Source organism: Mytilus trossulus, chromosome 13 (assembly GCF_036588685.1).
Source record: "Mytilus trossulus isolate FHL-02 chromosome 13, PNRI_Mtr1.1.1.hap1, whole genome shotgun sequence".
NCBI lineage: Eukaryota > Metazoa > Mollusca > Bivalvia > Mytilida > Mytilidae > Mytilus > Mytilus trossulus.
The window spans coordinates 16,897,325-16,923,786 of NC_086385.1; the positions used below are offsets into that span (position 1 = coordinate 16,897,325).

General features: G+C 30.6%; 1 protein-coding gene across 2 annotated transcripts; it reads right to left on the reverse strand.

The window, feature by feature from the left end:
• Positions 1-217: 217 nt before the first annotated feature.
• Positions 218-9,424, reverse strand: LOC134695071 (fibropellin-3-like). 2 transcript variants are annotated; one of them, XM_063556244.1, is made up of 6 exons: positions 9,030-9,424; positions 8,291-8,378; positions 7,074-7,181; positions 5,715-5,822; positions 4,484-4,632; positions 218-1,444 (listed from the first exon to the last, which is right to left on the reverse strand). In XM_063556244.1, exons 1-6 carry the CDS (start codon positions 9,333-9,335, stop codon positions 1,277-1,279), a joined length of 927 nt encoding a protein of 308 aa, XP_063412314.1. In that variant the 5' UTR covers positions 9,336-9,424; the 3' UTR covers positions 218-1,276. The 2 variants fall into 2 exon arrangements, with proteins under 2 accessions (XP_063412314.1, XP_063412315.1); XM_063556245.1 differs by lacking the exon at positions 7,074-7,181.
• Between the last annotated feature and the right edge of the window lie 17,038 nt (positions 9,425-26,462).

Here is a 26,462-nt window from a genome sequence, read left to right on the forward strand (position 1 = left end):
TTGCTTGATTTTCCCTCAAGTAGTACAACATTTACATGTAATTCCTGATATATTTTTCTCTTACCTGAATAAAGATTAATATTTATAAAATTATTTCAACATTTTTCATGATTTCTTGTACATAAGTATTATATTGCAGCTGTATAGAAACAAAAATGAACAGGTATCGTATTTCAAAATTTGTTTATTACCATATAATTCTTAATTTCATAAACAGTTGTAATTTGGTTTTTCTACTATATTTTTTGACAGCAGTGCCTGTAATATCATAAAACACAACAAATATGAAAATAAGAATAATACAACTCTTCACATGAGTCCAAACTGACACAGAAAAAAACAACTTTAGACCACTTTACGGCCTTCAGTAATAATCAAAGCCCATACTGCTCCTTTATCTATAACAAGTCATTGAATGACAAATGTAAAAGTTTGAGAAACAGTATACAAACGCTATATAGAAGTATTCAACACGTATGTATTCGTTTGATAGAACGAAGTTTTAATAAAAAAAAAAGTGGTGTGTGTTTGACCAACACAACACGTCATACACGAAAGACGAAATCTTTCCAACCTGTGACGATTCAAGGATGTCGGTTTGTATCGACACTAGTCAAAGATTAAATACATGTCGACTGATAATTTGGCTTGAAATAATTATCCCTTGATTTTTCAGATATTTATCATTCATTTGACAATTCTTTTGTTAAAAAATTGTGATTGAGTAACAAATATTTTATAAGATTTTAAACATGAAAGGACCTCAGCAGCCAGTTGGTCTAATAGTCCAACTATTGTATTTGTATACTGTCAATACTGAGGATGTGAGTTCAAATTCGTCATATAAGTTTGACTCTAATCTTTATCGACTATAATTGTCAATTTCCACGCTGAAGGTGGCTCTACGTTTATTACCATAAAAATGAGATGGGTGAACATCCTTAAACTGTTAGCAATATGATGTTAAGATGAATCTTACGTCATAAAAGGGTCATTCCCGCTTTATCCACCAATAAAAAATTACAACCACGAAATAACGCAATAGTGCTGAAAGTTGCCTTACAAAACAATCATTCAATAAATCAATCAAATATGGTTGTTAAAAGTATATGAAAAACGTTATGAAAAAAAATTAGATATCATGTAAAATATTTTTATGAAGTACTCCCTGGATAATACCAGAGAATTCGGAATATAATTATAACAAACATTCAAAAAACGAGATGGGTGAACATCCTTAAACTGTTAGCAATATGATGTTAAGATGAATCTTACGTCATGAATGAGAATAATATGTGGCATAGAATCCACTGCCAGTAACACTTCTATCTGATGTAAACAACACAAGCATGTTATTGCTAGATGAATGCACTGTACGACTACTACTAATGGATCCAGAAAGCTCTAGTAACGGTGAATCTGAAATAGTCGATCCTTCAAAGACCTGAATAATTAACAAAAAAAGAAAAAAATAAAGTTTAATAATAGATAAGTTAATGACATACAATGTATTGGCATTAAACAACCTTCGAACTTACCAAAGTATATTAAAACACACAAAAAAATGTTCCAATCTACTTCAAATTTATGATAAAAAAAAAAAAAAATTGAAAAAAATCGGAAAGGTTTTATGAAATTAAGGAGGTTATTTTTGGTCAAATTTCCATAATGCTCAGGAACAAGTGGAAATTATAATTTTGCGTCAGGCGGTTACTCCCATTATTATGCACCGTTAATAACGTATATTATTGCATAGCAATATTATATTTCCAATAGAAAGTAACCAGAAGTTAGCGTCCAATAAATTACAATATTGCACTAGTGAAATAAACCTTCAAAATTCATGACGTCATCAACGACAAACACTAAGTTTAAACCAATTTTTACTTTCAAATATTATATTGCTACACAATAAAAGGGTTATTGCATGAATATCGCAAGCTCGTGCAATATAAAATTATACTCGGGACAATATTCCCAATATTCATGCAATAACCCTATATTATTAAATGTTATGAGCAAATCATCCCTAATTCGGATAAACTAGCTTGTGCAATACTAGTAACGTCGTCCTGTCGATATAAATTTGGAATTGATATAGGTGTTCGGACAGGGCCAATACGGGGGGCCAATATGGACAATGTCGTTTTGGCCCCTGTATTGACCGATAATACTTAACAGTTAGCTTTGGAAGTATCGTTATGCATAACATACATTTCTTTCCATATTTTTAACCTTTATATCATAAAATAGTTTAAAAGATGTTCATTGTTTTTGAACGTCTTGAAACGGAAATATTTCCCAACCTATTCGAGTACGACTTCCGATTGTTTATACTGTTCCATTTCCGTTGATCAATCATCGGAATGCAGACGATTATAGAGAAAGAAAAGTTGAACTGTTTGATTTATTATCCACAGATACTTTATATTTGCTTAATAAAATGAATTATAGTAGCATATGATCAAGTAATTAGACGAGAAATCAGGAATCAGAAATCAGACAATGTTACAAAAAATCCATCGTGAATGCAAAATGACGATATGAGATATGAATTTCTGTATCTTCTTCAACGTCATGGTACATTTTGATAAGTTCAGCTGTTATTGGCCGGTCCGGTAGTAAAAATTGTCCATCAGACTTTTTCCCTAGTTAATCAAGTCCATGTCCAGGATTTTACTAGGAATATCAGTTCTAGGACAAATTTTCCTAGGAATCTAGGGAAAAAGTCCATAGCTTGTGAAGATGCCTGGCACTTATTTTCCTAGGAAAAATGGTCCAAAGACTTGTTCTTCTAATGGCATGATTAGTTTTTATTATATTACTAAAATATTTAAAATGGAAAAAAAATAAATGTTCTTCGTTAAGATTGGAAAGATTCATTATTCTAAGGACATGTAGGTTATAACCATATGATGTCCTTTGAAAAGAAATCAGGGACATAAATTTAACTAAAATACTGATTAAAAAGTTATGTGAAACAATATTAAAGCACAGCACTTAACTGTACCTTTTACAATTAAGGGCATGGCTATTTGTGCCTAGAATATTAATGACAGGGACATGATTTTCTAGTTAAATTAGTCTAGGGACATGAATAACATAAAAGGTTAATGCACAACGTTACATCTTTAACAATATTTAAATATAAATATTGAGTTTCCATTGTTTATAAAATGTTCCTTTTAAAATGAAGGACGTGGACAATATTAAAGCACAACAGTTAACTGTACCTTTTACAATTAAGGGCATGGCTATTTGTACCTAGAATATTAATGACAGGGACATGATTTCCTAGTTAAATTAGTCTAGGGACATGAATAACATAAAATGTTAATGCACAACGTTACATCTTTAACAATATTTAAATATAAATATTGAGTTTCCATTGTTTATAAAATGTTCCTTTTAAAATGAAGGACATGGACCTGTTAACCTAGGAATATCAATGACAAGGACATGATTTCCTATGAAAATTATTCTTGGACATAAATTTAAAAAAAAAATGACTACCCCACTCTTTAACAATATTAAAATTGTTTATATGTAATTGAACTTTCTATACGATTTTATAGGTCATGGTTTCCAAGGAAAATTAGTCTGGGGACATAAATTACTAACATCGGACTAATTTTAATAGTAGATTCTGTAACCATTGACTTTTAATGCTAGTAATGTGTGTCCGCCCAGACTTATTTTACCAGGACAAATATATCACTTACAATTGTACGATACAATGTATTCTGATGTTTTGTAATAAATATTAGATTGTAAGAAGCCATAGATTTTAAATCATTAGGCTATGTAGTTTATGTAACTGTGTTCTCATTGATCGTGTGGGATTAGCTCAATCATGCAAAAAATGTAACGGGAAACAATTGTTAGGTGAAGGGTTTGTAAGAGGGTGTGAAAATGATGAGGTCTGTTTATTGTTTAATTTGAATCCCTCTGTTGTTAATGCTCTTCAAAGTAATTAAGACATATCTGTTCTTGAGTAAAACTACAGTTTCTTGCAGTGGAAAATTCTACACATATTAAATTATAAAAAGGAGGATAAACAAATAAATCAAATGACCTTAATTAGTGTTACTGTGCGTATTGCTTTGTTTTTCTTTATTCTACATTGTCTAGAGGTATAGGGGAAAAGTTGAGATCTCACAAAACATGTTTAACCCCGCCGCAATTTTACGCCTGTTTCAAGTAAAGGGGCCTTTGGCTTTTGTTAGCCCTGTATGTTTGTTTTAAATTTAAGTTCATTTATATGTTTTGGAGTTAATTGTGACATTTATTATCACTGAACTAGTACATAATTTTAGTTCGGGGCCAGCTGAGGCTAACCTCCCTGTGCGGTATTTTCTCTTTTTCTCAAAGACTTTTTAATTTATGATTAAAATTTAACCGTGATAAATTATAGGTCATATATCTGTTATATTGATAAGATGTAGACATTTTGTATTTATTTCAGTTGATGCATTACTCTCACCTGAACGTAATCACAGCATTCTTCTGTATCAATTCTCGAAAATGTCAGGGTGATTCTTTGTCCAACTTGCTCTCGAATTAGATATGTGTACTCTAGGTCATTCTCATAATTGCCAGGGTAGTTCGGAGAACTAATTATTCCCGATGAGTCTGTAAAGAGTATGAAATTCCCTAAATAAAATTCTTTTCTAATATTACAAGAGTACATTTTTATCCCCCTTTAACTGTTGACTTTAAAGTTAAATCAAATTGCTGCCTAAATTTAATGTAAAAGCTAGAAACATACAGATTAATTTATAAACAAATTGTTAAATCATCAAGTTATTTCAAATATTTGAAGTTCATCATGCTCGATTGATGATGATTCTATCATGTTTGCCAAAGGTTTTGTCTGCATTATTCTTTTCCGAATTATAAATATTTTTGGTCTACTGTGAATCTTTGAATAAGAATGAAAAAAAGACTGACTATCTGAACATATCTGTCTATTTGTATAATTTGCATATGTACTCATCGAATTTGTTTTCTTCTAAACTACCAATCAAGCTATATATATATATCTCCATATCGTATGTGAGGTAAACTACACTCTAAATGTTAAAAAAAAAACGAATCAAGTCCGCTTTCGGAACATGTTCCTCTGTTTTTTGTGTGTTTTTGCTGTGCATATACTGATTTTGTGCAATAGATTGATTCCCCTTATTCTTAGTTTTTTTGTACAATCTACAACGAATCAACAAATACATCGTACAAAACACAAACATTAATAGTTACTATTATTTGAAACTTTGAATACGAATGATAGTTATAAACAAGCACGACATTTTTGCAATGTCAATTTGTTTTGCCAGGTCAGTTACTTCCTTTATGTTCTGAATTAAACAAATTGTTGTTTCGAAAACATATTTTACGTTTAAACTTTAAAACAACATAACGGAAACATCAGTTGAACCACAATGAAATTATACACATATGAGGTTATAATATTTGATTTTGTGATTATGCAAGTGTTTCCGTCAAATTCTTCCTCTTTCAATTTCTTTATGTAAGTTAAATATTGCTTCCATAGTTGTAACAACAAAAAAATGGATGAATAAAGGCGACAGTAGTAACCTTACATGTACTGCTGTTTAAATATTATAAACGTTTAGGAAGAGACTCACCTGGGTACCATACAAAAATTAGGCAATCGCATGAACTTCAAACTGAACGATAAGCTAAAAAATACTTACATTCACAATTATCGCCATTGTGACCATCTTGACAATTACATTTGTAACCACTAGCCATGTTTCTGCATACGCCATTATTCAGACAAGGGTGAACATCACAAGGTGTATCTTGAATACAAAAAGATATATTCGTCTATTCAACGTTTGTTTTAAGTTTCATACTTCAAAAAGAAGCAGTGGAGTCATCGGTTGAAATACCTATTTATTCATTAAAACTGATAAAAAGAGTATAATGATAGTCCAATTTAATAAGAGATCACTATTAAACTGTTGATATAACACCTAAAAACAAATTCTGGATACGAAAAAAAAACTCATGTGTTTTGCTTCAATTCGTTTTAACTTTTGTACTCTTAAAATGTTTTTTTGGAATTACAAATTTTCGTGTCGTCAAGAAAACGAAGTTGATTTCCCCAACATTAATACCGTAACTAAAATATTGGAAACTAATTGAATCCAATGTTCTGCAAAAGTGAAAAAATAATTATGACAATCTTATGTAGCTGTTGAGATTTTATATTTTAAAATGATTTTCATACAATTGGTCTATTAAATGTCACAACCTGAACTAATGTATGCAAATCAAAGATAAAAATAATATCCAACTTAAAATTTAATTAATCTCGTGTACAGTTTTGGCCTTTGCTATCGAGAATGAGTGAATCGAAAATAGCTTATTTAAGAACTAATTCTTGCATAACATGCTCTTAAATCATTTTAAAATGGGTATGCATTATGTTTGTCAATATCTAATGCTAACAGAAGCGAAGTCTTAAATTGACAAATTTAATGCCTATGAGCACAGAGATAAGCGAGATAGAATTATTTTGATACTTATAGGAAATATGGAAGTTTTGTACTTCAAAGTGGATACAACCCGGAATGGCAGTCATTTCGATTTGATGAACAAACATTGTAATAGAAAATAATCAGTTTTACGATAAGAAATTAAGATACATTTGATTTAACAATTTGTACGCAAAACATATGCTAAATAAACTCATCATAAATACCAGGAATAAATTTAGTATACGCCAGACGCGCGTTTCGTCTGCAAAAGACTCATCATTGACGCTCGAATCCAAAAAAGTTAAAAAGGCCAAATAAAGTACGAAGTTGAAGAGCATTAAGGACCAAAATTCCTAAAAATTTTGCCAAATACAGCTAAGGTAATCTATGCCTGAGGTAGAAAAGTCTTAGTATTTAAAAAGTTCAAAAATTTGTAATCAGTAAATTTATAAATATAACCAAATGTACAAAAGACTCATAAGTGACACTCGATTTATATACGTGGACAATGTTATGTGATTATGCAACCTAATCCATCAAATGTTTCTTATTGGCATTTAAGCTACTTACTCTCACAATCATTGCCATGGTAACCATGTGGACAAATACATTTGTAACTTTTGACCATGTTTCTACAGAAACCATTATGAAGACAAGGGTGAACGTCACAAGGTGCATCTTAAATATAAAAAGATATATCCTTGTATGAAATGTTTGTTTTAAGTTTCATATTTCAAAAAAGAATAATAGAAGACATGTGTAAAAAAAAATAAACTCATCAATAGATTCACCAGTGACTTTCGAAAAAAATGTTACAAAGGCCAAAATAAGTACCTATTTATTCATGAAACGGACACATTTGTTTATGCGTTACATATTTGTTTTTCGTTCATTTTTTGTCCATAAATTAGGCCGATAGTTGTCTCGTTTGAATTAATTTTAATTGCCAGTTCACGGCCTTTTATAGCTGACTTTGCTCATTGTTGAAGGCCGCACGGTAGCCGAAAGTTTCTTATTTCTGTGTAATTTGGTCTCTTGTGGAAAGTTGTTTCATTGGCAATCATACTACATTTCTTTTTATAAATATCTAATAACAGTGCAATATAAAAACGATCACTGCAGAAATGTCAAATTTCAACTAAAACAAATCATGGATTCGGAACAAAACCTGATGTGTTGTACTTCACTCCGTTTTTATTTTAATTTTAAGAAAACGAAGTTGATCTTTCCGACATTGTTTCTGGTTTATTGGAAACTATTTATAATATTTTTTTTGCAAAAATATATAAATGTTATGACAATTTTATCTAACTGTTTCGATTTTAGATTTTAAAGTGGATTTTACGCCATTGGTCTATTAAATGTCACAAACCAAATTACTATCTAACTAAATATTTTTATCTCGGGAACAGATTTTTACCTTGAAATCGGGAATAGAGAATTTCACCTCATTATCTTAATACCGATCGTATAATGCGAGTTGTTAAATGTTGACAAATAAAATACCTTTTTATGTTAAAATGAACATAAAGTTGGCATGGTAGAACTATTTCGATACGTATAGGAAAATGTTTATCTTTTGTTTTTTGAGGTGGACCTATAATACACGCCAGAAAGGCAGACATTTTGATTTAGTGAACAAATTTATAAAATAGGCTATGTATCTTAAACAAAAGAAGAACGTAACATAAGAGATGTTTAATATAGCGCAAACCAACACTTATGAAAGATAATTGCAAAATTAAAGTAATTTTGAGATTCCTTTTTCATGGAATGAATTTACTTACCAAATGATAGGCAAATATGATTATTGTACATGGCGGAAATACATTTTGTACCAACTTCACATGGGTTTGGAGTGCATTGGTCTTTATCCTATAAATATACAAAATAGTGTCTACATTATGAATTTTGCACGAACGTGCTTCTTACATGCTGTTTTTATGTTGCGAGTTCATACAAGTTGGTATGGTTGTTAATATCAGCTGTAATTTCACACATATATTGGATCAAAACAATTATGAGGTTACGCCTTACTAAATTATATATTCAATTTATGGGTAGTATACGATTTAATAAGACAATTATGTAAGAAAAACATCTTTTAATAATGGCTGTTGCTAACAAGTAAGTTGTTGTTACAATATCTCAAAAGGAAGTGGTTATTGCTTATTTTGCTCCTATTCTGATATATAAGGAGTTTGAAAGCATAAAAGCAGCTATGTCTGGTAAAAATTCAAAATCATGGATATCGATATATTTGAGACTGTGTCGATTGGTAATTTGAAAGAATTTTTTTTATATGGATTTGAAAATATTATTTTTTACCTCGTATGTTTGTTTTAAACAAAAATTTAGAACTTTTTAAAATTTTTGAAAATATAATATTTATCTTACAAGCGTACGTTTGACAACCATACACACTATACATACTGAATTATGGATCAGAGAAGCATTTGTGTCTGATATACTGATTGATATTTTATAACATAGAAACAATACAAATCTCAAATGACACCAACTTACCATTTTCCAGCCAACAATATCTGTATAGAATGATCCTTCCATATCAGTTATATTGTCTCCAGGAAAAGAAACACTTAGTAATTCACAATCTAAACGAATTCTGTTATAATTCACAGCATTGCACCCCTTGTACAGAGAGCAATCCTTTACGCACATCAATGGACCAACTTTGTCTAAGGCCAAGATTACATGCGAGTTACTATATTTGTTTTTGGTAAACGAAGAACCAGTTACGTTAAGTGAAATTCCCTCAATAGTTCTAAAAACCAACATTAAAATGAAAAATTCAGGAAAGTGTACCAACATTGTAGCCCTCAATTCGTTGCCTTTAGTTAAAATTATTATATGAAATTATCTCACGTATGATAATATATGCTTATTCGTGTGGTGTTAGTTATATAGGGTTTTCTTGGTGGTTATAATTGTATCACTGCGCTGAAGCTGTGCACTTCTGCGTCGAGATTTAATTGGTTGTTTCTATCGCCAGTTCTTTTTGAACTTAACCTTGATACACTATTGCGCAGTAGCTATCGCTTTGGTTTCTTGATTTAGTTTTTTTTGTTTTATATCGTCTGTTCTTTTTTTAAGTTAAACTTGATACACTATTGCGCAGTAGATATCGCTTTGATTTTACTGGTTGTTCCTGAAGTTTAAACTTCATACTCCTACCTTTACCATTTCCATTACTTTCAAAATTGATAAAGCCAAAATTAAATATGAAACCCTTCTTATCAAAATATCGGTATTTATTTGTTGCTACACCATTTCCAATACTTTCAGAATTGATAAAGCTAAATTAAAATTAAATATGAAACCCTTTTAATTAAAATATCGGTATGCATTTGTTTAAACTGATGTATATTTATTGACTACTGATATTCAAACTCACGCAAACAAACTTTCTTTATTTCATCTGTCTGTTCTTGCATACCAGATTCTGTTTTGTTTGGGATTTTAACAAACATAACATTTGCACAATCCTAAACAATACAACAACAAATAATACATGTTCTCTCTGTTAACAAATCCATTATAGATTTGAATTCTCCAGGTAAATTGAAAACATACTGATGCATATCAAAAATACTGTAATTTCATAAATGTTAAGTGAAATTAATAAATTTACAAACATCTCTTATCTATGTGCACTATTGTTTTTCTGTTTGTCTTTTTCATTTTTAGCCATTGCGTTGTCAGTTTGTTTTAGATTTATGAGTTTGACTGTCGCTTTGGTGTCTTTCGTCCCTCTTTTATCAATATTTAATGTACAATCCATTGAATTACTCACATTGTGATTTGTTTTTTTAGCTTTTAGCTTTTATTGGTCTAAAGCTGTTACATATTAAATAATGGCATATTGCGTTATAGTAATAGAACGAGTTCTATAACAGAAAGTATTTCGTTTACTACACGATTTCATTACAGTGTTAAATAACTTTTGTTTATGCACATGAACAAATCTTTCTACAAACAGTATTATCGTTTAAAAATAAGATGAAATCTTACGTATATATATAAATATATAATACCATAATTACTTAAGTTGAGATTTTTTTGGATTATTAGACCAGATTAGATAGTCAGATAGTATAAGTATTACCTTTTTTTTTCATTTCTTTAACTACTTTTTGTTGCGATTTAATAACCGTATAATGTGGATTAATTATTATTCGTTTGATACCAATTTTCGTGGGATTCGGGGTACAGGTTAAACACGAATTCAAACGGTCAATGACTAACATGTTTTCAATAGGCTTTATATGCAGAGATCGGCAAAACCACGAAATCAAATATCAACGAATATACAAGTGTTCGGCAATCCACTAAAATTGATACCCACGAACAAAAATGAATCCAAAGTACTAGTTGTTAATGATGTTAGATTTGTTACTAAAAATACTTATGGGAAAACACATTTTTGTTAATTTTTTTGTTTGCATTTCTGAAAAGTAAACGTGTTGATAAAATACAAAAGTGCTAGTGTAGTCAATCTTAAGGATTGGACTTATGTGAGGATTTGGAATGTGTGTCAAATGTTCGGACTCCTTGGAGTTTTTCCATACGAATACAATGTAAAGTATTTTGCCCCATAACACGTATTAATTTTTTCATGTAGGTGTAATACCACTATTGATTTTTCCCTATTAGTCTTTGTTAAATTGGCACTTTTAAAAAAAATGTACAGTATTTACCTTTATTTCAACCAAAGAAATACTTTGCATGTGTAAAGTTTAATCCTTGCCAGTGATACAGTGAAAATTTCACACTACATTTCATTGCATATAAGAAAATAATCATCACCGGAAGTAAACAACCCAATTTTACACTGTTATATACTGGTTACCTGTTTTGGTAACTATGTAACCTTAACGTTCCAAAATATTTTATAAGAACATCAAATAAAAAAGAATGATGCTTTCAGACATCCAACATACATATTTACAACTCAGAAAAATTTAAGTGCATTGAAATGCAGGGTTAATTTTCTACAACTGTCAAATTCAAGGGAATATTTTTTTAGGCCTACTTTCGTATGCAACCGGATGTGACATACCATGATTTGGTGGTATTACACCTAAAGAACACCTAAATGTCAAATAAACTTAACGTATTTTTTTCCCCTCCAATTGAAAGTTATTTCAAGCATAACTGAGAAGTTTTGTCTCAGTCAGAGCTATTGTTTCAGAGAAAATCACTATAATGTAAGGCCATATCCTACGGCAATTTTAGTCTAATTTCTTCGAAAGACCTAATTTCAGTGTATCATTATAAAATGCAGTGGTGACTAATATCTGATCACAAACTCATGATCTATGCACTCAAACAATTAAAAAGAATACAAAAGACAACGTTAAGATGATAAACAATTTTATTGCACCTTTTAGAGTTCATTTGAAGGTCTGTTTTGCTCTGTTTTGGTCCATTTTTCCTCTAATATCCAAATGTTCAAAATATTTAAAGAAATTAATCAAATGCTCTGTTATTAGACTTTTGACAATGCAAATTTTAGCATGGATTCAATTTGGGTACTCCTTACTTCAGAATAATTGATGGTTTTGAGGTCAGTTTAGACCAATTTTTCTATGATTTCATATGGATCAAAAATCAATTTGGTGTACCTATATAATAAAGAAGGATAGGGCTACACAATAAACACATTAAGGACATTTATTTCTTGATCATAAAAAAACGTAGATGAAAAAACTATCAAAATAGGTGCAATTTAGGTACCGTCACGTTAAACAAAACTGTAAGGGTAATTTAAAATTTAACACAGTAAACTAAATACAGCTTTTTCTGTCCATCCATTTGACTTAGAAAACACCCGTAAACCCCCATTTCAAGGCAATTTTACCTCAAACGTGCTTTCTGTGTCTAAACCCATTCCGAATAGTCCATGTTTACTATGTAGGAACTTGTTTATTAATAACTTTTAAAAATGAAAGTACAATAAGGTCACGAGTGCACATGTAGTTTCCCTAAATAGGTGTAATACCACCATTGATTTTTCCCTATTAGTCTTTGATAAATTTGTACTTTTAAAAAAATTGTGCAGTATTTACCTTTATTTCAACCAAAGAAATACTTTGCATGTGTAAAATTTAATCCTTTCCAGTGATACAGTGAAAATTTCACACTACATTTCATTGCATATAAGAAAATAATCATCACCGGAAGTAAACAACCCAATTTTTACACTGTTATTTACTGGTTACCTGTTTTGGTAACTATGTAACCTTAACGTTCCAAAATATTTTATAAGACCATCAAATAAAAAAAGAATGATGCTTTCAATCATCCAACATACATATTTACGACTCAGAAAAATTTAAGTGCATTGAAATGCAGGGTTAATTTTCTACAACTGTCAAATTCAAGGGAATATTTTTTTAGGCCTACTTTCGTATGCAACCGGATGTGACATACCATGATTTGGTGGTATTACACCTGTAAGTCTTAATAGCTCATGAAAGGTCATATTCCAAAATTTTATAAGGTTCATGATTTTCTTTCTTTTGTTTTGAGACCCAAATAATACCAATGCAAATAAAAATTAAAAGTCCGAGTCAGCCTTTTCCCGCCATATTTTAAATCTCAAATATCTCGAAAAGGAGGTCCATGATCAATATTTTTAGCTTATCTTTATCCTTAATTGATGCTTTACAAGCTTATACGTCCGTGTACATTTACGCCAAACATTTTTCATTTTAAAATGAAAAATAAATTTTCAAATTGCTCTGCAAATTTAAAAGGTAGTTGGTTTGAAAAATTTAACAAAAATCTATAGAAATCAATTTCGAAAAACCACTTTCTCTATAAGATATTGAAATAAATAACAATGAGATTGTGTTAAAAAGGTTTTATTTTGTCAAAAGTTTAAAGTATTAAAACATTTTTATTTGCTTGCTTTATGAAACAAAACATGTTTCAATCTCATTCTTGAAAGCAAATATTGAAAATACTGACCTTTAGCATTTTTCAATTTAGTTTACAATATTGAAAAATGGAAAATAATCTAACGTGGAGCATTTTTCAATTTGACTTACAATATTGAAAAATGAAAAATGCTCAAGCGTGGAGCATTTTTCAATTTGTCTTGAAATATTGAATATTGAAAATTTGACGTTTGATATTGAAAAATGAAAAATGCTCCAATTTTTCATTTTTCATTTTACTGTGCATTATTAAAATTTGAAAAATGATCATTATTTAAATGTGTAATAATGAGAACGAAAATATAATTTGTTTCAAATAGGCGATTTAAATGTTTAAATTGTTGACACTTTTTATAAAATGTTTTACTATTTCCGTTTTTTTTTCTAGTTTAAAGCGCAATATATCTTGAAGATCTTTTTAGGTTAAGGTGTGTGTGTATATGTGTGAACTATGTGTGATATCAACAAATACCGAACAAGAATGGTACAATGACAAGTACGATAATGACCACAAAAAAATCATTCTTTCTTTTTATCTATATATCTAGCTGTCTTTGTAGCTACATGTTTATATCTATTTTTAGATCTATCCATCTGTCATTCATTGTTTATATCAATCTGTCTATATATCTGACTTTTGTTTTTCTTTGTCATTTCTTTCTTTGAAAAAGAGGGACGAAAGATACCAAAGGGACAGTCAAACTCACAAATCTTAAACAATCTGACAACGCCATGGCTAAAAATGAAAAAGACAAACAGACAAACAATAGTACACATGACACAACATAGAAAACTAAAGAATAAACAACACGAACCCTACCAAAAACTAGGAGTGATCTCAGGTGCTCCAGAAGAGTAAGCAGATCCTGCTCCACATGCGGCACCCGTCGTATTGCTTATGTGATTACAAATCCGGTAAATAGTCTAATTCGATAGGTCAAATACATGAAAGGGAAGAGGATTGTAGTTACGACATATCCGATATCATTTGTGAAACGGTTATTCCATAACGGTCAACCAACTCGTGATGGCGTCCGTAAAATTTACGAAGGGATGATTTCAACTTCACCATTTGGAACTCTTGGTTTAATTAATAGCTTCCTTGTGAGCAGTAACCCTCTATCAAGAAAACCATGATAGGAAAGGCAAGCACGTTTCAATTGGGAGATATATACCCCGTATGCAGGTGCTGCTGGAATGTTGCTACTTAGGAATGGAAAGTTCACAATTGGAAAGTTGAAATCATCTTTTTTTGTCGTAAAGTTTTGTCTTCAACCGACCCTCATTGTCAATTTCTAGATGTAAGTCAAGATATGAAGCCGACTTAACTGTATCTGTAGTATCCTTTATCTCCAATTTGATGGGATAGATGCGATCCACATAGTCACCAAATTTTGAATTGCTTAGTGAAAGAACGTCATCTATATAGCGGAAAGTAGAGCTAAAGAATATTGCTAACTTCTTATCTTTCTTCCTAAGAAGTTCCTGCATGAAGTCATCCTCATAATAATAAAGAAACAAGTCAGCAAGTAGAGGGGCACAGTTTGTTCCCATTGGGATGCCGACAGTCTGTTGAAAAACACGTACTCCGAACGTAACAAATATGTTGTCAATCAAGAAATCAAGCATCTTGATAATATCGGTTTCAAAGAATTTTTGTTTGAATCAGAGTGATTCTTTACAAAGTAGGATTTAGCCCTCCCTAAGACCAGATACTTGTATCTACGTTGGCCATTCTTTTTTATGAAGCAAAGTAATACCAACTCTTTTAATTTGTCTTTTAGTTTAGAATGTGGAATACTTTGTGTGAAGAGTAGAAAAGTCAAATGTTTTAATACTGTTACAAGATGAAAGAGAGTTAGATTGTATGTACTCTAAAAGATCTTTGGAATTTTTAAGTATCCACATCTGATTCACGCCACCTCACTAAGAATTAAAAAACTTTTAAAAAATTACTAAACTTGAGAGTAAAATTAAATATCTTTATCAATGAATTCAACATTTCTTTGATTTCTAACAGATATGTTCCGGACTATATAAGTATTTGGACCGTACGCGTATGGTCGGGGTAATTAACACTCTGTCACAGTTTACTTTTAATACTACTGATCTCTTCATATATGGTATGACCTTTCATTAAAAAGACGCTATCATATATAGGAAATTTTATTATTATAGACACACAATATCATAATAAAAAGATGAGATGAAAAAAATGAGAAGTTACACATAGTTGATTTTAGTTAATTTTCAAATTTATAGTAAACCCATTTTGATACCGATGGCCATTACCGATGGTCATTACCGATTTGTTATTACGGGTGAATGGCAATATGTCGACTAAAAAATGAATTCCAAAAATTCTTAATGAACTGTTACATAAGAAGTCACTGAAAAGTAACATACTTTTACTTTATTTAATTTGTGTTGTGAATATGGTGTATTGCAGTCATTTTTCGATATTTGAGATCTAGAGCTTCTAACACCGTAGACATAAGAATGGCCAAAGATATCGGTATCACTGTACGCAACGTCAAATGCATATAAGCTACGATACCGTGTGGAAGTGAATGACATCCATGTCTACATGCACGAATGTAACTAGCGATGAAAACTAACTATGGCATCAATATTTAATTTTTACGCAGTTTTTGGATTTTAAAATTAAAAAATTGTCATGCTTTAAACCATCACTGTTATTTATATAAAGTTTTTGTATCATTAAAACGTTTATATAAATTTAATTTGAAAAAAAATATATACCAATATGGTCCAAATACTCATATGGTCCGGCCCGTTAATAACCAAACGAGTATTATACACATATGGTCCGACCATACACGTACGGTCGGACCATACGCGTATGGTCGAACCATATGAGTATACGCATATGGTCCAAATACTCATATGGTCCGGAACAGATATATAGAGAATATTTAGTTAACCTGGATAAAGATAACAAAATAGGAAGGGACATAAATAGAGCATGATATTCATGTACCACATCAGAAAAGTTTGCTGGTGCGTTGCTGTTCTCCTATCTTTTCGGGGTTTGGTAATAAATGTGCATTTACGGGTTCACAAATACACACATGTGTATTATATTTAAAGTATAAAAACAAAATTTCTTAAGTGAATGAATGAAACAGTAATTTGATTATCTTTTATATCAATTTCTTAACGATTACAAATTTGAATAATGCTACACGCAAAAACATTTTCATATTTGAGAAAATTTTCTAAAAATGAAAATTCAACCAATTTTCATTTTTCAATATTTCAAGGCAAATTGAAAAATGCTCCACGTTGGAGTATTTTTCATTTTTCAATTTTGAAAGACAAATTGAAAAATGCTCCACGTTGGAGCATTTTTCAATTTTCATTTTTTTAAGGCAAATTGAAAAAATGATCAAGGTAAGCAATTTCAATATTTTGTTCTTTAGAAGGAGATTGAAATTTGTTTTTGTTCTAAAACTATCAAATTCAAATGCTTTAATTTATTCAAAATATTGATAAAATAAAGTGTTTTTAACACAACCTTATTATTTCTTTTTATATTATCCTCTTGGAATCAAATAATGTAATATCATGAAAATTACAAATTTCAAATCTCAAAACGAATGTGAATTTTAAGAAGTGACTATAACATTTTTTTGTAACATTTATCAAACAAATTAACTTTTAAATTTGTAGAGTATTTTGCAATATCTATATTTCAGAGTAAAATGAAAAATTTTTGGCGTAAATATACACGGTCTCTTATAGTATCAATTTTAATTTCTTAATTTCTTAATTTTTACCTCACCTCACTTTCACACATCCTTAACATCTTTGAGATATCATTTGGTTTTACGTTGATTCTAAGTGTATGATTTATGGAATGCAGTTGTGATATACCGCTTTTGAAATACATGATACATCAAAATCAAAAAGACTATACACATTTTGTAAAATGACATAATTTTTTTTCTTCAATTTATGTTAAGATAAAAGCTATGTTTCAATTTTTCGATTAAGGTTTTGAATCCTTGTTTTCTCTATCTTGGTCTTGTGTAGTTGGTGGGGTCTTTACTTTTACTAGTGATTGGTGCTGTTACGGTCAGAAATCACCTTTAAATTGTAGCCAACAAAAGACACAAATCAATTATAAAATTTAACACGATTTATTATACAAAAGTTTACAAGAAGTATTACACAAATATAACTGTCAACTTAACTGTCAAAACATGAGTCTGATCTTTTGTCTTTATCTGATTCCGGAAACCTTCTCGGAATCCAATCTGAATATTACGTTCACTACTAAGGTCACAATCCAGTATGATGTTGTTTGTAGAATTATTAAAGTGTCAATCCAAATGCTGTGAATTCTTATGTCTATCGATGTCTAAGTACAAGTCTAAAAGTTTAACTTCAGTGTCTGTATATATATATAGTTGTCACGGAAAACTCTAGAACATTCTACATGTTCTATAAATGGAAAGTCCTAATAAACTATAACGTCAGTTTCTGGAAAAAGTGCAGAAGTTTAAATAACGCATCTTTTCTTAGGATCATTCTAGAATCGTTATGTAAGTCAAATGGACAGATCCACTCATTCTATAGGTATCTGTGATTGTTCCAGTAATTTCTAAACTGCACAGTTCTAAGACCATTCTGTAAACAACTATCAGGCCACACAACAGAAATTATGCCAACATAAATAAATATAATAATTACAATATCATAACAGTGTAGTAAACCTGTTAATGTCCTTTTGTTTTAGACTTATTTTTTTCTTGTTCGGTTTATCAGTATTGTAAGTTTTTGAGTCTACACTATGATAAAGGCTTTCGTTTTTTTCTTGTATGTTTACTTATTTTTTATTTTTTATTTTCTTGGGATTAATTTTTTTTGTCATTTGTAGTTTCTTTCCTGTTCTGTTCCCAAATTATACGTGTTTTTTAGAAGGGTCTGTGCTTTCATCTGTTGTGTCATATTCTTGGTTTCTTTGATTTGTAATTTCTTCTATATCTTCATTTTGTTATGTTCCTTGTCTTGTGGTGACATTGCGTTCAGTAATTAGGTTTTCATTTTCTTATTGGTCTTTTGTTTTATGTGTCTTCATTCTTTCAAAAAAGGTGGGACATTCTATAAATTTGTACCCCTACTTGTTGCAGCCTTTACTCATCCATTCAATGGGACAGTCACTTGTAAAGTGGCCATTTACTACAAACAGATTAAATGTTAATATGTATCCGTCTAAAGTGTGAAACCCTAGCTAGGTATTTTCTGAATAGCTTTGTTTTGGGTAATTGTTTCTCTTATTTCTCACAAAAAATACTCTGTCTCTTGTCTGGCAGTCTGTCAATTTCCTTCTCAATCTGCTATTGTATAATTATATAACTTTTATGTTTCTCTTCTCTAGTTTTCCTAGTATCTGACCATCGTCAGCAGACAATTGCACATTCTTTACTCTGACTTTTCTACGGTTACTTTTCTAGTTTGGATTGTTTGGGTTATGAGGAAAATCGGGGATAATCTTTTTCTGAGAACCACTTTGTACTTTAAGTTTGTCTTTTTCTTTATCTAATTTTAATCTCCACATTTTGCCTAATCTCCGAGGTTTCTGTATGTGTTCTATTTTTATTGACATTGCCATCCCTTTGAATATTTCTAAGTGGGAGAGCCAGAGTACTTGTGTTGGGTTGGAGGCTCCAATAAACGTTGAATAAATGTAAGACATTTTGTTTTGCCGGCAAGCACATTTCATTAGTAGGAAGACGTTCATAGTGTTATGGTCGGATTGTTGTCTCTTTGACACATTCCCCATTTCCATTCTCAGTTGTATAGTGTCATTACAGAACCTCATGACTAATAACCAGAAAGAATTCGGGGTAAAACGTAAAAAGAATATTGTTGGAATGCACTTTTTAAAATATTTTCTTTCACCAAAAATTGCAAGTTTCATCAGTAAACTTAGAGATCAATTAAAGGAATGATTGTTTTAGTCTCCAAATTATTTGATTCATATTTGCAATAAAGGTGTTTTTTAACTAAGGACACTATATTACGATTTCCTAATCCAAAGATGTCGATGAACAGGTTGAAAGTCAGAGAGGAAATGCACATTTTATGTAAAAACATTTTTTTTTTCGATTCAAAACACTTCTTAACGAATGATTTAACCTCTGAAGATTATTTCTAAATACTTCTATATATAGATTTTATGATTGTTTATGCGGTTTTCTGCATTTTTTTCCGGTTGTTGTTTCTCAAACACATTCCCATTCATTTTGTTTTGCCGGCAAGCACATTTCATTAGTAGGAAGACGTTCATAGTGCTATGTTCGGATTGTTGTCTCTTTGACACATTCCCCATTTCCATTCTCAGTTGTATAGTGTCATTACAGAACCTCATGACTAATAACCAGAAAGAATTCGGGGTAAAACGTAAAAAGAATATTGTTGGAATGCACTTTTTAAAATATTTTCTTTCACAAAATGACAATTACCAAAAATTGCAAGTTTCATCAGTAAACTTAGAGATCAATTAAAGGAATGATTGTTTTAGTCTCCAAATTATTTGATTCATATTTGCAATAAAGGTGTTTTTTAACTAAGGACACTATATTACGATTTCCTAATCCAAAGATGTCGATGAACAGGTTGAAGGTCAGAGAGGAAATGCACATTTTATGTAAAAACATTTTATTTTTAGATTCAAAACACTTCTTAACGAATGATTTAACCTCTGAAGATTATTTCTAAATACTTCTATATATAGATTTTATGATTTTTTATGCGGTTTTCTGCACTTTTGTCCAGTTGTTGTTTCTCAAACACATTCCCATTCCTATTTTTAATTTCATAATTTTATCTTTTTTTTTTTGGAAAATTTGGTACATAAAATCGTAATTTACCAATCGAAAGAGGTGGAATACAAGTTTACATAAATCAGGGCAAAAGTCCGCACTTAGCGACAACTGCACTTATTCTTTTTCACGTCCCTCAAATATACTCTTACTTATTAAAATAATAAACCTTCTGGCTTCATAACAGTACCAAATTGTCTTCAAATTGTAACTCCGAATGCACTATCATACTGTGTATTTTCATGTTTATCTTTTGCGAGACAAAGGTTAAGTATAACATATCATTATATTGCATCCAATACTATTTCCAGTGTATCGTGCACTGTTATCCCTATCATTCCTGGTAAATTATATTTTGTTCGAAATCAAAACCGTTAAATCGATAAAATGAATTAAACAAAAATATGTGAATGCTTTATAATGTATAAGCTATCTGATATCATGTGGTTTATTAAATCATAATAATTTTTAATAATGTTAAAAGTATAAAATGGATTGTTATAACCATTATTTATTCAAAAGCTTAACTAGACTTCAATAGTTTTTTCTTAGAATCTAGCAACATCATTTTCCAAATTGTATTGCTTTATCAATTTAAAACGTTAAGTTAATGATGAATATCTATTACAAAATAATTAAACTTTATTGGTTATATCATTTGATGTAAATTACTCATAATACTTCACAATTTTCATCAATTGATGACTTGGTTTGTATTTCACTACGACAAATAACCAACACTGATCTTAATTTTGGTATTGAATTTTTATTAAATTAAATCAAAATTATATCATACAACAAGAACACAGTACACAACAAATTATTTACCAATCGATAAAATTTTGATGACGATTGAACTAATCACTGTATCACAAGCTGAGCGATCCAAAGCTGATGTACTGATGGGAGGTCCATTCAGCAATATTTCAGAAGTAGCAGCTGGGATATCCATAGTATGCATAAAATAAAGAAAATTACAGTTTAGTGAATATATTTCACTATGTAACCATGACAGATAGAGGTTTGAAGACTAGAGCATCTAAAAAATAAACAAGAATAGCATCAAGAAAGTGAATTCATTAGGGTCAGTTTATTTCCGATTTATAGATTTTTATGTCCCTTTATTATCTCTATATCTCGTGATTGAAAAAGTGCAAAAAAAAATGACTATTTGAGTGAATTTTCTAAGTCCAAGGACTATACCTCTGCACATAAAAGAGCTGAAAATTGATAAGCCGTACTGACATATGTACAGACAGACAGACAGACAGACAGACGGTCGGTCGGTAGGGAACTAAAAATCCCTTTACCATAAATAAAAAAATTAAAACATATTGGAACACTTTTGTTATTTTTATTTAGCTTTTTATAAAAAGAGAGACACTTTAGTGTTCCAACAGTGAATGCATTGTTCAGACAACTGCCCATTCTCTTATATTTTATCTTTCGTTATTAAATTTTTAGAACCCATGCATTTTGTTCTCAAAAGAAGGGACGTAAGATACCAGAGATACAGTCAAACTCATAGATCGACAATAAACTGACAACACCATGGCTAAAAAAAAAAGACAAACAACCAAATTTTTGGTGATCTCAGGTGCTCCAGGAAGGTAGGAAATTCCTGCTCCATATGTGACTCCCGTCGTGTTGGTCATGTTATTACAAACCCGGTAAATAGTCTTAATTATTCGGTAGGTCACATTCATGGTGAAAAGGGTAGTGGATTGTAGCACATTTCCGATATCAACGGTTAAACGGTTATTCCAGAACGGTCAACCAATTCGTGATGGCGTCCGTAAATTTTTCGAAGGGATGATTTCATCTTTACCTTTTGGAACTCTTGGTTTAATAGCTTCATTGTTAGCAGCAATCCTCTGTCAAGGAAATCTTGATATAAGTTTACTTTGTGGGCAAATATCATTGGTCGTTAATTTGTTCCCACTTATTAGTTACTTAATTTGTTGATATCTTAATTTATTTCATCAATTTAGACCGTCTGTCTGTACTGTTTTATTTATTTTATTTGAATAACAAGTATTTTACTGACTTCGAAAGAGATATTGTACAATTCAGATTGACTTTTCTTGAAACTGCTACGATGTTCTACTTGTATAACGATGATGTCAGTTTAATGAGACTCAAATAATTTTGAAACAATGAAAAACTAAGTGAAATTGTTTTTTCAGGATCGTAATTTAATCTGTATGACTGTGATAAAACATTATGTGCATATATGACAATAGTGCTTCGAATTTACTTTGTTGGTTAGTGTCCAACGAAAACCCCAATTTGATACTGCTTATTAGTTTTCAGATGGGTAAGATCTCATAGTTCTGCACTGCCTAGGAGGAACACAATCTTAAATTACAAATAGGCATATTAAAATATTTTTTTGGTACCACTGAATCACTTAGGTAAAAAAAAACTTACGCCAACAAGGATAACATAGAGTTCAGAACACAAGTTTAAATAATTCAACATGTAACCTTTGTATGCATCATGTTATAATATTTTTTGCTGTATATATCTAGTATAACAATTGTTTGATAATAGAAATATGCTGAATAGCATAACACATCTTTTTATCTTTTAATTTATTGTGTGCAATTTAAAAAATATCAGCTTTAACATACATTATATGTAGTCTTGAATTTACGCTGATTGATTGTTCTAGTACAATAACTGTTTGATATTTTTCAATATGTTTTTTCAATATATTTGAGTTTATCGTCCTTCCCTACGCCTATACCACCCTGCTCTGTCGCTCCGTAATTCTCGTATCAAGGCTTCAAGCGTAAAACTGTCATTGGGAGAGGGACAGACCAGTATTAGAACGATAAACAGATAATCAGTTTTTCTTGTATAGATATCGTAAAATATCAGCCGCTCGACACAATGTGAAAAAGGTTCACATTGTGGCTCACGGCTGATATTTTACGATATCAATGTGTAGAAAACCCGATAATCTATACTTATTGGTTTGCGAGAGTTAAATCACGTTGCATATGTTTAAAACTATTTTTTTGTGTACATCTTTTTTTTTTTTTTTAAATCTAAAACTATTTTTACACACAATAATTTTAACATGTCAATTTCGTAAACATTAGCCATATCTTATCACAGTGAAAAGAAGTATGTATAGCTTTTAAATTTTCCTGGTCGAAAGAAATATTGTTATCTTATATATAGACGAGTATTCAAGGATATAAGTTGTATTGATAACATATTTTTAAAACAGGAACAACAAGGACTACGTGAGTATGATAGTTAAATCAGAGTGGCGTACACAGTTCAAACGCTGCATTTTCCTCTTTCTATGTGTAAATGGAATTAAAGATGAATTTAGCTTTCGTTTAATGTTATGCATTGATTAATGTGAATTTAGCTCTAAGGCATCCAGAAAGTGATATTTCATTTTTGTAATAAGTTTCTTTGTGCAGTAAAAGGTAAGCATGAGTGATGTATCCTCGCGAACATGATTTATCAATCCCCAAAAATGTTTTATAAGCCTTTCTTAATTCGAAAGCCTGTAATTCAATGGATATTGTTAATTTTATTCTGCCATATTTGTTTTGTTTGGTTGTGTGATGCTTAATTCGGGCCGTAATTTTTTTTTAAGTTTGACATTAAAATAAAAATGACTATGGTATGGTTGCCAAAGTTTTCAGGTTATTTTTTGGATTGTATCGCACATGAAGACTATTTTCGAAGTGTTTCCAATGTTGCCTTCAAAACTATAACCTGAATACGCAATGCATACTAAGACATTATATACTATCTCTTCGATTCAATTCTATTTATTCATAGTCTTATTTTTATCTTGTTTATATAAAGGTGATATTAACCAGAACTCTTCAAATCGAATTTATGAAAGTTTTTTTTTAACCCACATGCAAAATGATAAGCCTGGTATCTATCATAGTGTGTTTCAACATATGCTTTAATAGAAATAAAAATAATCCAAATTGATTTTAAATATATAGTATATAGTAAAATAATAAAAGTCAATTCAAGTAAGATTTTCGAAAAAGAATATATTCAAATTATATATTTTAAAACTTATAATTTTTATGTTAGAAAATAAACACAGTAGAGGATGGTAACTAAAAGGTTGTTGAAATCTAGCAGTCTATTAGAGCATTTGCATTATTCACGTATTTGCTGGCGTATCTGTATCGTCGTCCCGTAAAAACGTATATATGAGAACAGGAAATTCTGAGTCAAGTTGGTCCGAATGAAGATATTTCAAAATGCATTCAACTCTGATTCAGTTTTTACTGAGGTCGGGACTAAATCATTATTTTATATGAATATGCCCGATACCTATACGTCTATATGTGAACGTATCCAGATACGTGAATAATGCAAATAGAATTGAGAATTGAAATGGGGAATGTGTCAAAGAGACAACAACCCGGCCATATAACAGACAACAGCAGAAGGTCACCAATAGGTTCATTTTAAAGTAATTGATTCAATATATAAACCAACATATAGATATTGCAGTTATCCATACTGATACGGTTATACCTCTATAGGTTACAAGAGCGCAGTTATTCGTAATGCATTTTCCATAGGGTACCACTGGAGTTCCGTATTTTTTTCCTCGATGACTACACAAACTAGGGAAACACAGGTAGCGGTTTCTGTTACAAGAAATGCCAGTGTTGCATTACAATAAAATATATATATATATATATATATGGTCATGTGGTATAAAGTGACTTAAAATGCAGTTGAAAAAGATCGTCTTTTTTTTCGCTTAATGAAAAGAGCATATTTTTAATGGCTCCGACGTGCAGAAATGGAAGATATTTACTATACTTTGTAAAATGTGAATATGATTGTCTGCATTTTTTAAACCTAAGTGGATAAGCTTTCGATTAAAGATAATTCCTATCCTGTATCATCCAATCAAAAGCCGTATATGATTCTATTCTGAGTACCATCTAAAAAACTTGCCTGTAAAATCTAAAACAAATAATTGCGCTTTTGTAACCTATATCTAAATGATGTTTTCAAATAATCAGTCTATTATTTTGCTATTTATAAAACAAGTGTTTGATAGATATTTGCAGATAAACTTTGTATAGTGAAGAAATACTTTGAAATACTATGAATTTGTTTATCCAGTCATTTACAACATTATGCAATTTGATAAGGAACTATATGTTTTAAAATTTCCTAGGAGTTCGGTATTTCTGTTTAATTTTCTTTTTTATATTCCGCCATTGTCTTCATATGGAAACATGGGCCTTGTTGGCCGAGTGGTCATAGCCTGTCAACCCTGATGTTAGGGTCATCAATGTTCTTCATCTTTGTTTGGCTTACTTTACTATTTTGACCAGAGCGTCACTGATGAGTCTTATGTAGACATAACACGCGTCCGGCGTATCAAATTATAATCCTGGTACATTTAATAACTATTAGTATGTCGTAATGTTCTATTGTATTCGTTTATTTGTGTGTTTATCTGTCCTGTCTGTTCTTCTATGTATTTGTATTGTAGTCCTGTAATGTTGCCATTTTAGTGTTATATTCAAAATTGCCATAAAAGCAGGAGGTTTGGCCAACCACAAAACCAGGTTCAACCCACCATGTTTTTTTAAATGTTCTGTACCAAGTCAGGAAAATGGCTATTATTATCTTATAGCTCATTTCTGTGTGTGTTGCATTTTATTTTTTTGTTGTTTTGTTGTTCTCCTCTTAAATTTGATGTGTTTCCCTCAGTTTTAGTTTGTAACCGGATTTGCTTTTTCTCAATCGATTGATGAATTTCAAACAGCGGTATACTATTATTGCCTTTATTTAAAAGTTTTATCCCGCACTTGGCAAGATACAGACGGAATATACTTAAGAGGTTTTCAAACTAAAAATGATATAACAAACTGGCAATCTCGTGGAAAAAAATGAAAAACGATCAAAAGACAAACATCGGTCTACAAAACACAGCATATTGATTTAAAAGTTGAGCAAAATAAACCCATCAATCATCGGTAACAATTGTTTCCTAACATGATGGTGGAGGATTATCAGTCTTCGTGCTGAAAGTGTATGGTTTTTCTATGGCACTCCGGTTTTCTCCACTAATAAAAAACTGACCGCCACTATATTACTACTGTGCTAAAAGTGGCGTATATAAAATA